The following is a 14,986-nucleotide window of genomic DNA, read 5'->3' on the forward strand; positions in this document are numbered from 1 at the left end:
GGAGTAAAACAAACAGGGTTAAATTAACTTCCCAGGGACATACAACTAATGAGTGTCTGAAGTCAGATTGGAACTCAGGTCTTCCTGACTCTCAGTTCAATACTCTATCCACTGAGCTGCCTAGCTCAGTATGTGGTATAATGAAAGAAGAACTGTCTGTGCTGTCAGAAGCTCTTCTACATCTTCTGCTTATTTCTTGTATGACTTTAGGCAAGTCATTTATTCTCCATTCATTTCAGCTTCTTCATTTGGAAGATGAGGTGGTTAGACTAGATGACTTCCAAAGTCCCTACCAACTCTAAATATCACTTTAGTAATTACATGGAGAATGGACTAAAGAGAAGAGAGATTGAAGAAGGATTGCAATATTATTTATGAAAATAATGATGATTATAGCTTGCATTTATATAGTGCCTTAAGCTCTTTAAAAAATCCTTATATGTCTGTTTTGGGTATTGATTCTAAGACAGAAGAGTAGTAAGGGCTAGACCATTGGGATTAAGTGACTTGCCCAGGGTCACACAGCTAGGAAATGTCTAAGGCCAATTTGAACCCAGGTCCTCCCAACTCCAGGTTTGGCATTCTATCTACTGTGCTACCTAGCTGCCCCTAAAGTTATCTCGTGTGATTCTTGAAACAATCTTGGGAGATAAGTATTATTATTATATCCATTTTACAGATGAGGAAATTGAGGGTGAGAAAGGTTAGTCAACCTTGAAGTAAGTCCAAATGAAGGGGCAAGTGCATTATTATGCCTCCCTTTCAAATAGTTAGAAGATTAGAAAGTATTTTGTTTAGTATTTATTAAAAAGCATCTTAAAACTACCTGGTTGATATCCTTGGTTTCAGGCAGAGTAGGTCACTAGAGACTAATGAGTAGCAATCTTTTTCTGAAAGATCTTAAGAAGAAGAATATTTAAGTAATCTCCCTTGCTTCAAAAAATCATAAAATCCCATAACCATAAAGTTTATATTCATATCTTTCCTGATTCAAGTAAAACCTATTTTTTCTGGTTTTGTCCTCAGGGAGAACTTGGCTGGGAGTCACTTTCTCTAAAACATTTTTGAATGTGACTATTAAGTTCCTGCTATTCAGTTTGAAAAATCACCCCAGTTTCTCCAAACCTATACTTCTTTCATAACTTTTTCCATTCATCTTCCCTGGAATCTTCTCCAGTTTTGTTTTTCCTAGGTCAAATCTCTAAGGGAAAATTTTTATTAAAAATTATTTGTACCTTTTGTTTTTATATCACATTAATTTCTAAATATAACCTTCTCTCTACCCTCAACTTGGCGAACCATCCCACGTAATAAAGAACACCCATAGAAAAAGGAGGAAAAAAGTAGTTCAGCAAAAGCCACTGGTTTTGACAGCATATGCATATAATGTTCCAAACCCACAAGCACCTACAATGTAAAGAAGGGAAGAGGTTATATATTTCCCTCATCTCTTCTGAATTTTTTATCTCTTTTTTCCCTCTTCTTTACTCCCACCTCTAGTCAAATCTTGTCTATCTGGCATCCATCTCCTTCCTTCCAGTCTCTCAGCTACCATCTTGGTTCAAACCTTCATTATCTCTAGGCTGTGCTAAAGTAACAGCCTTCTAATTGCTCTTTCAGCCTCCAGTCTCTCCACTCTTCAATCCAGCCTCCACATAGCTGTCAGAATGATAATCCTAAAGCATAATCCTTACTAGATGACTATCCTATTCTATAGTTTTTCCCTGTAGGAGAAAATAAAAACTCTTCTATTTGGTTTTTTAAGTCCTTCATTAATCTACTCAGGCACTATATTATCAAGGATAGCTATAGAGACAAGACCTGGGTTCAGATCCTGTCACTGACTTATATTGACTATATAACCATAGTTAGATAAGGTACAAATCTGCATTTGTAGAGAGAATTTCCTCATTGAGAATCAGCTCCAGCATAATTTATTGAACTTTTTTGGACTTAGGATCCCTTTGTATTCTTTAAATTTTTTTTTTTATTTTCCTTAAAACTCTTACCTTCTGTTTTAGAATGAATACTATGTATTGGTTCTAAGGCAGAAGAGAAGTAAGGGCTAGGCAATGGGGGTTAAGTGACTTGCTCAGGGTCACACAGCTAGGAAGTATCTGAGGACAAATTTGAAGCATGCCTGCTAGCTATCACTCTATATCTATCCATCCAAAGCCACTTAAACCTACTGCTTTTTTATTTCATTCATTCTCTTCAAAATCCTCTGGGAAGTGTCTGAGGCCAGATTTGAACCTAGGATCTCCTGTCTCTAGTCCTGGTTCTCAATCTACTGAGCAACCTAACTGCCCGATCTTTATATATATGTGTGTGTGTGTGTATGCACATATATATTTTATTTAAACCCTTATCTTCTATCTTAGAATTTGCACTAATTATTGGTTCTGAGAACCATAGTAAGGAGCAGTAAGTGCTAGGCAATTGCAATTAAGTGACTTGCCTAGGGTCACACAGCTTGGAAGTATCTGAAGTCACATTTGAATCCAAAACCTCCTGACTGCAGGATTGGCTCTCTATCCACTGAGCCACCTAGCTGCCCTGCTCCACCCCCCCCCCCCACTCCTTATATAAGAAATCTGCACATCCTCAGGCAAGCCCTCTTAGGGGATGCTCTCATTTTAGGCTATCTGGATGTGGTCCCAAACTCCATTATATATAAATGAGAAAGTGGGGGCCCAGAAAAGTTGTTGTTTGCCTGTTGTCACACAGGCAATAAACATGAGTGATCTGGTACAATATTTACAGCAGAGTGGAGTGGTGGGAGCAGAACTCGGGTTTGAGAAATAGGGAGTGAGGAAGTAGGGTACCTACAACTTTTTTGATAAATTAAAATTAAAAAAAATAAAAAAATTAAAATTAAAGAGGGAGAAGAGATGGGGTGATAGCTTGATGGAATAGATGAGTACAGAGGCTATTTTAAGATTATAGTGAGATGAGTGTATTTGGAGAGAGATGGGAAAGAGCCAGTGGGGGAAAATGAAAGATGATTCTTGGGCTATATTTTTGGAGGAGATAATAAAGAATGAGATAGGGAAGAGAAAGAAGGAAGAGGGGACGGGTGATCATATTAAGAAATGCTTAGGACTATCGGAGGTGGGACACAGAGTGAGTTCATATGAAATTGCTTTAATCTTCTTAGTAAAGCAAGTAGAAGGCTAAATTATCTGGGTAGTAAGTGCTAGGCTGTATTCGTGAGGGAAAGAAAATAATTGGCACAGTATCTGTGGGGCATGAAATGAGTCAATAAGGGTAGAATTGAAGGATTGTTGAGCCACAGTGAGAAGCCAATTGAAGCTATATACCATAAGTTTATAGAGGGTGAAATCAGCTCAATTTTATGACTTCCTCTGGTGACACTTAGCATTCCTCGAGAAGGAAGAGGGAAATTTGATTATTCAGACTAGCAAGGGATGGGACAAGGGACTAAAGGTGAGGATGAGGGCAAAGAATGAATTTAAGGTTTATAAGGGAGCGGGAGAACAGGAAATTGTAGAAAAAGAATTCATTTTGAATATTCTGGGTCTGGAGAACCAACAGCCTTAAGACTAGAAACATCTGAGATTTAACTCTGTATCTTGCATAAAGCCTTTAGAAACCTCCACATGAAAGGGTCGAGAAGAGGACAAGGAATTAGGGATTCCTAGCAGAGGATTGTTATATGCTCAGAGTATATTTACTCCTTACCTCCTTGATTTTCTCAGCGGCTAGTGTCCCTCCGCAGTGATCTTGGATTCATGTTGTATGTATTTCACAAATACTTTCATGGGTACATTTTATTTCTCCTGATAGACTATAAGCTCCTGGAGGACAAATGTTGTTTTATTTTTATCTTTTGTGTTCTTGGAATCTAGTACAGGACCTGGCATTTGGACTTAATAAAATTTGATTGACTGATTGATTATGGTGGGTGAAATAGAGTGGAAGATGCCAATGGAACTGGACAAGCTGAGGAACTATGCGATCAGGTTTCTATATAAGAAATGTCTTAGAATTCCATAGGTTTTTTAAACCCTTACCTTCTGTCTTAGAATCAATACTGTGAATTGGTTCCAAGGCAGAAGAGTAGCAAGGGATAGGCAATGGAAGTTAAGTGACTTTCCTAGGGTCACACAGCTAGAAAATATCTGAAGTCACATTTGAATCCAGGACCGTCTTTCTCCAGGCATGACTCTTTATCCACTGAGTCACCTAGCTGCCCCACCAGGCAATTTTTAAACCTCTTTATCCAGGTTCATGAACCTCATGTCTTATAGCCAGGTCTCTAAAAGCAGAGGCAGAAACAAATATATAAATAAGTGCAAGGAAATCTGGCCACTGTGTCTAAGTACTTTGTATCAGCTTTTGTTCCTTGATCATAAGTCTTGGAAGGCTGCCTTGCATAATGGGTATGGAGAAAGTTGAGGATTCCAAGGGCAAAGGTTTATTGGTATGAAAATAGGATGGGGGTGATAAGGGAGTGGGAGTGAGAACAGGAAAGAGGGGAGGGTCTTAACCCCAAATTCTTATGTTCCATTAACATGTGCATCTTTAAGGTCTTTGTTGCAAGGTTGTCAGTTGTTCATTACTCAAAAGCAAGGAGGAAGCTTGGAGGCTAGTAGGAGATCTGCTCCCTTTAGCTTATTTCCTTTTCATTTTTCTCCTTTCCTCCACTTCCACCCTAGACATGTCTGTGATTGGCACTGCTTGGGTGACTGATGAGACAGAGAACTCCCTGGATGTGGAATGGGAGAATCCTCCCACAGAGGTTGATTATTACAAACTCAGGTACGGCAGCTTGCAAGGGCAGGAGGTGGAGGAGGTGACCGTTCCCAAGAGCAATGACCCCAAGAGCAGATATGACATCACAGGTAAGAAGAATTCTGAATTGCTTATGGAACCTAAACTCAGTATGGAGGGTGATGTCTAGTGTAGAGACTTGGGGAACTGTGAGAGAAGAGGGCATTGGTGTTTCTGAGATGAGAAAAGGGACCCTGGGAAGTCCATTTCTAAGTAACTCGGGTGCTACTCAGAGCGTTCCAGGTATATCTGAAACTTCATCCCTGAATTCCTTAGACATGACAAACTTGACCAAGAGAAAATCTCTGGCTCTCAGATCCTGCCCCAGTATTCTACTGATGACTTACCAACCTGCTTAAATTCTTTCAGGAGAGGATGAGGTCTGAGGTGATCTAATTCTGGTGGGTGCTCACTGGAAAATGGATCTGATTGCTGACAAGAAAGCCTTTCTTATGAATGTATGTGCATGCACACACATGTGTACACGTGCTAGTTCCAATAATTCCATTCTAGGAATTATTGATAGTTGAACTACCCCAGTAGCTAAATAGCCTTTCGAAGTCCTGGATTGTGCTGAGAGGCTGAGAATGAAGACCCTTTCAGAGGGGGTGTTTTTCAGTTACCAGAAAGTCACTTATGACCACAGATCAAATCAGGAAGCAAGAGTTGAGTTCTCACTCTCATTCTTCCCCACAAAGGGAGAAAATCTAATCAGCTTTATTCTGTCAACAAAGCAGCCTTACTCCTGTGACTGCCCATCCATTGAATGGCAGGCCACTAAATAAAGACATCCTTTTGGGCAAGTCTGCATTGGGGTCAGCTCTTTACCTGCTTTTTAGATGTATATTCTAAGTGGGAGCTTGGCATCTCATTTGCTGTTGGACCAAAGGAAACCTGGACAACCTGTGGAACTTCTGGCCTGAGAGTTAGGAATGCTACATTGAATGAAACCATTTTGCCTTTCTAGGTCTGCAGCCTGGGACTGAGTATAAGATCACTGTGGTACCCATGAAAGGTGGCCTAGAAGGAAAACCAATTTCCTTGAATGGCATGACTGGTAAGGACATCTTTGGACGTATTCTCAGATTTGAATTCTACCTCTCCCTACAATGTTTCTTTTGGTTATTGTCCCTTCTCTCTAGATAAAAATTCTGTGTGAGATAGGGAAGGACAAGTTTATGGGTAGACATATTCCTTTTCTGCACAGAAGTCTATTTGAGTGTGGGTGGAGGGAGTAGAGTAAGTGTTTTAGTGAAAAATCTAATGGATGGACCAATCTCCTCTTAGTGCTAGAGGTCTTGGAGAAAAAGTAAATACCACTTGAAAAAAAATTTGTTTGTTCCATACCAATAACACCTTCCTCAAGAATGGATTTGGGTATAGATGATAACCATAAATATTTTTTATAGGTGGGAGAGTAGACATATAGGTTGGTATTTGTTGATATCTTTTAGTTATTTTTTTGGTCTGAGACTTTTTTCTCTTGTGCTTTAAAGTGTCTTCCCTTTCTTCAGATATTTTCATATTATACTACCTCCGTCAGACTTTCTCTCTATACATTTGGGCTAGCCCAGTGGATTTTGCCATTTTCATTCTCTTTAGTGCCATTTTTATCTCTGTTATAAGCACATTTGGGACTGTGATGTTAAGAGTATAAGCAGGGTTACATTGTCCTTGATGATGAAAACAGTTTGTTAGTTATCTTTACAAACATTTTCCATTTTATTTTATTTTACCTTCTGTCCACTTTCTGCCTTTATTGTTCCCAGGATTCCTTTGTTTTGTTGAATGTCTTGTAGAGTTTTCTCTAAACTGATTTTACTCTCCACTGCTTCTCTATGCGTTATGATTTTATCCACCTACAACTGACTCAGATTCATTTTACTGGAAATTGACAGTAGAGAGGAAAGAGAAATTTGCTAGAAGAATGAGGACACACACTGCGAAAGCTGCCAGGATCTTGTCCTGTTTATCTATTAAGCAAAGTAACCAAAGTGTCATAGTTTTAGAGAATAGCTCTAAATGTTGAATGTCAACTGAAATTAAGTGAGAAAATATGGAAAGCAATGGGCCCAGGGCATGAAAGTTGGCATGATTACCAAATGGCACTTTTATCATTATTAGAAAGACATTTAAAGATTTTGACTTGGCATATAGTGCTATTAGATTGAGAGGAATCTGTCACAAGGCACAAAGAAGAGAATGTTCTATTCAAAAACCTTTCTCTGAGAAAGCTCTCTTTTTAGTTCTGGTCAGTTCTACCTTACATTCAATAGCTACTTTTGACTGCTAAGACTAGGATACAATATATGGTTAAAATTCGGAGTGATGCTATAGCTACTCCCTTGACTGTACTTGTGGGACACATGCCACTTAATAAAAAGTCATAGTAAAGGATGCTTTTTAAAAACTTTTCATTCATTTGTTTAAAAGCTACTGCAAATAAAACATCAAATTTGGATTGGGGTTTGGTTGGTGAGCCATTTTAATGAGTTGGCAAGCTGTTTGTACTTTTCTTATAGCCTTTCCCCATCCTGATCCATTTTCATATTTGATCTAATCAATGTGGGCATACTTCTATACCTTTTCCTCTTCCATGACTCCTGTCCATATCCAATGTGGTGGAGTTTTTCCTCAAGTTTTTGAATACCCACATAATGTTCAGATTGTCTAATTATTTTGCCTTGCATTCACTATATAACTAGTGGAAGATATAAGATATAACATCTTCCTTTTCCAGTCATACCTGCATTGGATGATATCTTTTAAGCCATGCTTGTGTAGAAGTCATCATTAGAAATACTCTGTAGCCTATTTATACTCTGCTGCCAGATTAATCTTCCCTAAAGAGTACTCTCATGTCATCATGTCATTTCCCATGCCCCATTACTTTATTCAAGGCTTTCCATAATCTGATCCCTCCATACCTTTCCAGATTTATTTCTCATTGTTTCCCAACACAGTTGAGCTGGTTTTTCACTGTCAGGCACAATTTGTTCATTTTTGCCTCTATTTTTTCTAAAGTTGTTCCTCTGGCCTGGAGAGCTTCCATATCACAATACTATCCACCTACAAAGCTTAGGTCACATTCTATTTACTCTAGGAAGCATTCCCAAGCTGTTCCTACCCATAGTGATCAGAATCCCCAGAGCATTAACTACACACTGCCTTTTGTTATTTCACTTTTCAAGTTATGTTTTTACAATAAAACTGTAAAATCCTCATAACTAGGGTTCATATTTCATTCATCTTTGTACTCCCTCTATTGCCTAGTACAGTGCTATTATATTCACAGGAAGTGCTTCATTAATATTTATTCAATTGACTTTCTGTTGAATAACAAAACTGGAAGGAGCTAGCTATCAAAAGACAAAAAAGTCAAAAGACAATTGGATTCAAAACAAACTGGGATTACATTTTTCACTTACACAATTATAAAAGATGAAAAAGGATTTGAGAAGAAAGTCACAAATTCAGTACAACCATTAATTAATACTAATTCATTTCATTTCTCTTAATATGAAAAATCAGTTTTCTGTAAACTTTTGTCATCCTTTGCCCTCAGACTAGGAAGTGGAAATACATTGGAATTCAGAAGTAGCATATGTAAGAATGAGAAAGCAAATGGCACAGTTCAGGTATTTTTCCATCCAAATGACTAGTTAAAGCAAGCATATGAAAGGGAAGGATTTGATTGACAGTTGACACTCATTAGAAGAGATTTTGGCATCTGTCTGCAGAAAATGAGACCAAGATTCAGAACCAGGCCAGTCTTGAAAGCAGCAAGAAAAAAGGCAGACCAGTTTTCTGGTTGGTGAAATTTCTCTCTCTGAACCTTAGAAATAATCAATTCTTGGGATATTATTATTTCTGTGACTTTTTTCTTGAAGATTCACATATAGACCATTTGCATTCATATGATCTCTGGCTAAAACCTCCCACAAAATTACCACCACTTACTCAAAAGAAGCTTCCATTTTGAGTTCTTCAAAGCTGAGATATGATGGGGAAAAAATCAAAGATCACTTTTTTTTCTTTTTAAACTTTTGGAATCTCTAAGCATTTTATAAGGGAGATATAATGATAGTAGTACTCCCCATTGCCAAATGGGAAGTTATAATTCTATCCACCACTTTGGTTCTCACAAGCCTGCCCTGACTTTATCAGAAACTTAGAACTGACAGCTCTGATTTTGGGTAGACTTTAGAATACTTCAATCAGACCAAATTGGCTGAGATTCATTTTCAGAAAGATAATCCCCCTAAAGTATCAAAATTCATAGTATCTAAAATATGTGCCTGAGTTTTCCAATAATTTAGTATAAGGAAAGAGTACACACTGGTGTAAATTAATGAGTCCCTTATCCCAATGACTTATTTGTATTATATCAGTATTTCAAATCTTTGTCCTTTCTTATACTTTCATGTAGGAAAAGAGGATGATAATGACTCTAACATTAAATCAGTCTTATTTAATTTCTAACATAAAAATGGAGTGTATTTCCTTATTTGGATGATTCTGTGAGTAGATGGCATTATTCTTTCTTCTTAGCCTTCCAGAAAGTCTGAGATAAAAATGTGCCAATCCTTGGTCCTTTCCTGTTAACTAAGTTGGCTACACCTTATATTAGAATTCCTTTAGTAAGGCAGACACAGATGTGGTTTACTTTTGTTTCCTATTTCTCTAGGTCAGGGGTCAGCAACCTTTCAGAAATACCTGCCAAGTTTTTATTTATTCATTGACAAAGGCAGAAGGAATGTTTGTTTGTCTCTTTTACAAACCAAAAATTTAGAGAAGTCATTCCACTTTAAGCTGTGTCAGTTAATATCTTACTATTTGATACCTTAGGAAAGTTTAGTTCTAATCTCTTAAATCAAGGAAGAATATAGAATAGGTAGGCAAGAGGTTAAATGTTGAACTGGAGGGGCACCAAGAAGGAAGTCTTTTTTAGAACCTACTTTAGTCATCTTCTAATATGTTATCTAGGTTGCCAAACCTTGGTTTAGGCTGGAGTAGAGATTTCATGTTATATTAAAGAAGGTACAGGGGTTTATCACACCTCCAAAGAAGGCAATTAATGAAGTTTTTTTAGTCGGGGATTCAAAAAATCCATTCCACAAGAATAGTATGGTAGATACATGTCTCTATATTACTACTAGCTAGTGGAAATGATGCAGGGTCAGGACTGTTAGTGGACTAGAATTTCAATATGATGACAATGATATATCAGCTAAAATCAAAATACCCCAAACTATTATCCCAGTGTACATTAAGAAAGGCATAGATAGTGTCCAAGAATAGAAAAGTGATACTTGAGCTATTCTCTGCCAAGCTTGGTCAGATCACAGATAAATCCTCATGTTCAATTCCGTGTAGAACATTTTAGGAAGGATAGTGACAAACTGACGTGTGCCCAGAAGAGACTCCAAGTTAACGAGAGAACTGAAGACTAACATACAGTTGGCACTTCCATAGAGCTTAAAATTTGCAAAGCTCTTTACAAATATTACCTGGCTTTGTCTTCACAACAGCCCTGGGAAGTAGGTATATTTTACAGATGAGGAAAACTGAGGCTGAGAAAGATTAAGTGATTTGCCTATAGTCACAAAGCTAATAAATGTATGAGAGCAAATTTGAACTCAGGTCTTTCTGAGTTAATTTCTGGGTGGAAGGAACTATTTAGTGCAAAGAAGTGAAAACTTGAGTGTGTGAAAGAAGCTAGAAGGAAGAGCAGGTGGGGGACATGATAGGAATTTTCAGTTATCTTAAGTTACATAGAAGAGGAATTCATCTTGCTTTAGTTGACCCCAGATAACAAAACTAGTGTCAATAGGTAGAAAAATTATATGGTAGTTGATTAATGGTCCTGGTAAGCTCAATACCTTGCTACCTGTCATGGGACTCTTGAAAGCACTTCAACAGGGGCAACAGTTCAAATTGACCCTCATACTGCCTCCTTAAGTCTATAGGAAGACAATGTGTTAATGTTTTAGTTATCTAGGAAGAAAGCATAATAGAGTTGTCTTACCAGGTGGTGTCACCACCACACCAGTAGACATCAGAGTTCCCATCTCTTGATCATCTAAAACAAATATCCCAAAAGAATGCAATATCTCCTTTGAAAATGGAGGGCATCCAGACTGCAAAGACTTAGGCTGTTCCCCTCACTACTTCCATGTGGTATTGTTGACTATTTAAATTTGTGAAAGTCTGGTTCAGAATTTTAGCTAGGGGGTGATATGGAATATTGCTCAAAATATTTTAAAAATATGAAATTTATGACTTAAGAGCCCCTCTTAAACGTGGACAACTCAGTGATAAGGAGGATAGAATGCTGGACCTTGAGTCAAAAAGATTTATCTTCCTGAGTTCAAATCTGACCTCAGACACTTATTAGCTGTGTTATTCTGCCTCCATTTCCTCAACTATAAAATGAACTGGAGAAGGAATGGCAAACCACTCCAGTATCTTTGCCAAGAAAACCCCAAGTGGGGTCATGAAGAGTCAGACATGACTGTACCAAATGAAAAATAACATTAAACCTGGACTCTCCTGTCTAAGGTGACAACTATGGTTTCAATCTCTTTCAGTGACTGGCCTCAGATACTCAACATATTTTGGTCACACACTATTAAACATAGGGAAAACAAAAAAAAAGTTGCATTCCTACTTGGAGTCATCTACCTTCAGCCATCTTGCAAAACTTTCTCCTTGGTGTCCTTCCAATCCTCCAGGTATAGCTGAGAAGTCTGAACCTATGGATCAGAAAAGGGAAAGATGTGGGTATAGAACTCCATTGCCTAATATTATGCCAAAGGAATGCAGGAAATGTTAAGAGAAAAAACAATTCTCCCTGCTATGCTCACTGACAATAGGTTTCTCAAAAATAGCCATGCAGAGAACATTTCATGAGGGTGTGCACCATGGGAATTGTATTATTGAATACTCTACTGTAATGGACATTATTTTCATTTATCAAGCTAAGATCTAACTAAGTTTAATTTAAAAAAAACTGAACAGTGTTAGAAATACATATTTTGCAAAGGGAAACTTATAGCCAAAATTTTCACCTGAAATGTTACAGAACAACCCATTCAGACTTATTTCCTTGGCTAAAAAAAAGATGACCCCCCCCCGTTTTTTTTTTTTCCAAATAGGCCCTCTTGTCCTAGCCCCACACTTTGACATTAAAGACTGATGTCAAACTTTAAGAACTGGTCGCCAGACACAAATCCTTGAAAATTAAAAATGTTAACTCTTTTGCTTTTATTGCCTACCAGCATGAGGTTGGTCTGACTCATACCAGCCAGAGCCCCAGGGCCATGAACCACAATAAAGCATCCAGGGGAATCAAAGGGGGGGAAAAGTATCTATTGACTCAGCTGTAGCTGACTGGTGCCTCTGGGCAAGCACAGGGTTTCCTGGTAGTGGGAACATTAAAGTTGATTTAACTTACATTTCTCTAATTATTAGAATTTAGAGCATTTTTCATAAGGTTGTTGATAGCTTATATTTCTTCCTTTCAAAACTGCCTTTTCATATTTTAACCATTTATTTATTAGAGAATATGCTTAATGGACTTTCCTTGTCATTGTGAGGATACCAATGGAGGACCTATGCTGTCCAGCAATTATCCCTCATTCTTTTGTCTTTCTCTCATATATTTCTTCAATAGTATCCTTGACTCTCTTCATAATTTCCCCTTCGTAATGTACTGTTGCCTACTCAAATTCACCATTATCTCCTAGTTATATATTAAATTCTTCAGAGACGATATTGTTCCATGTCTCGTGTCCATACAACACTGGTAGAATTTATTGGCATTATAAAGACGAGTCTTTGTTTCAAGGAGAGATTTGGGGTCATTAAAAGAACAATCTACCCTGTTCTACTCCCGGTTAATTTTGAGTCCAGCTCATTATTAATTAGCCCCCAAAGCTGCAACCAATTGTTTTTATCTGCTCAAGATTTTAATGAAAATATACCTTAATCCTATTTAATATTTTGCTTTATAAGTAAATATGTTTTGCTTGCCAGAATCAAAGAAATGCCTATGTGCTTTGGAAAACTTATTCCATGGGACATAGGTATTTATTTTGGGATGTCAAGTTCCAGGAATCGTGGTGAAGAATCAAAATCTATGGTAGATAGTAATACAGGGACATACTTTTAAAAAAGAACTGAGCACAATTTCCCCCAGCATTACCCAGGCATAGAAAATGCCTTATTCTAGCTCTGCCTGGCTATATAATGAAAAAACAATGCTCAACAAAGTAGACCTTGTACTTCTCTAGAGTTACTGCCACTTCAGATTCGCAGTCAGGTTGAAGGAGGGTTCTGTAAGTAGGCCAGCTGTACATATGATTTTTAAAAAATCTATTGGCAGCTCAGAGTGTAAAGCTGTTCCTGTATTCAGTTACCATGGTGGCCCAGCTGTCACAGGGCATATTAATAAATGATTAGCTAGACCAAGAAAATAAGACTTTCGTTCATTCTTGTCTTTCATTCTTTCATTGTTCAGTTTTTGCTTATTATTCAGTTAACAAAAGAAGAAAACTTTAAAGCTAGTCACAATTAATTTTTTCTTTCCAATGCTAATCCAGATTTACATGCTGAATAATCCAGAAGACTAAACTGTTACCTGTCCCACAATGCCATATCCTTTAGAGACTAGAAGAGGACTTGTCTCTGATTTTCCTCTTTTTAAATTTTTTTTTGAATTGAAAAATGTTATTTAATTAATTAATTTAGAATATTTTTCCATGGTTACATGATTCATGTTCTTTAACTCTTCCCCCTCCTATCCCTAGCCAACACACAATTCCACAGGGTTTTACGGGTATCGTTCTTCAAGCCTTATTTACCTAAACTGTCTGTAGAAATATTGTAGTGGTTGTTTTTATAATACATGTGCACATACTTTGGGACCCAGGCACACTGACCATTGAGATCTAACACTGAATCCCCTTGCAAATCTTTAATAATCACAGTGCTGCTCCAGTTTGCTCTAGGGAGGTGGGACCTGGTTTGTATTTCCTTTGAGTTTTATCGAGAAGTTATTCTTAGGATCCATAGACAAAGCAAAAAGACAAGCCTTGTATGCAGCCAGCTTGCAAACTTCCAAGCTATTTTCTTTACCACTTCCTATTTGCTGGGCTAGGGGAATGGATGGTGGAAAAAAACCTTGATATGACATAGGCTGTTCAGGTAATTCTTGTGTTCAAGGAGAAGTTGACTCATGCATACATTCTCTATTTTTCTTTTCTTTTTATTAAAAAATGTTTTAGGCATTCTCTATTTTTCAATGAATCATAGATAAGAATTGGTGATAGAATCATCTTAGTAATTTCCCTGGGAGTCAAAATTTAAATTTTCAGTCACTGAACATTCTGAGCTGAAGGCAGGAAACAAGGAGAAAACAGGTAACCCAGGGTGAGACAAGTAACTGAAATGGGTGAGAAAAAAAATGGTCAGTTTTGTGTTGGGGACACAGGAAATAGACTAGCATTCCCAGTAACACCCTCAGAACCTGAAATTTCAGGTCATGTCCCTCAGAGGACTAATGTTCAAGGTACTCTTTGACTCAGTACACATAAACATATAGTTCACGAGGTTCCATCTGTGGTTACTTTTTGAAATATCAGACAAAGGAAACAATTACTCAAAGCAAAGGCATTATCAAATGGACAGAGTAAGAAAAGTTACAACAAAACCTTTCTCCATAAGCCTGGGATACATTCTCCCACATGGTCAATGGGAAGAATAGACACTCATAGACATTGCCAGTGGAGAATAACAGTAATAGGAACCCATATGGTCCGGGTAGCTTACCCCTTCAGTGCAGTTTCTTTTCCACTGATATCTTTAGGTGAAATCCTCAAATTGCTTCTCATGGCATATGATGCCTCCTCTAGACCCCTGTAGCATACTCCTTGGTAGAGTGCATGACTTTAACACCTGGCCAGAGTCATTATCTCTAGCTTTGGGCTCAGCTGAAATCTTGGCATACTATACCCTTTTAGAAAGAAACAGAATTTAATTAGATGCCTCTAGTATACTTTCACATTAATTTCCTTGTGACCAGCACAAAAACCATTCCCCCCCTCAAATTCCTAATATTTTAAGATTAACTCCTACAATTTGTCATCACCTAACAGAAAAAAGGCAAAAGATAAATCATGGGATGAATATA

At 37.6% G+C, this 14,986-nt stretch overlaps 1 protein-coding gene across 1 annotated transcript in view; it reads left to right on the forward strand.

Moving 5' to 3' along the window:
• Positions 1-14,986, forward strand: part of TNN (tenascin N) — an 88,847-nt gene that overhangs the window by 25,060 nt on the left and 48,801 nt on the right. The window contains exons 5-6 of the mRNA XM_003340111.4: positions 4,680-4,865; positions 5,762-5,851. Coding sequence (XP_003340159.3) covers positions 4,680-4,865; positions 5,762-5,851 — 276 coding nt within the window. The remainder of the gene's footprint in view (positions 1-4,679; positions 4,866-5,761; positions 5,852-14,986) is intronic.

This window comes from Monodelphis domestica, chromosome 2 (genome assembly GCF_027887165.1).
Source record: "Monodelphis domestica isolate mMonDom1 chromosome 2, mMonDom1.pri, whole genome shotgun sequence".
Taxonomy (NCBI): Eukaryota; Metazoa; Chordata; class Mammalia; order Didelphimorphia; family Didelphidae; genus Monodelphis; species Monodelphis domestica.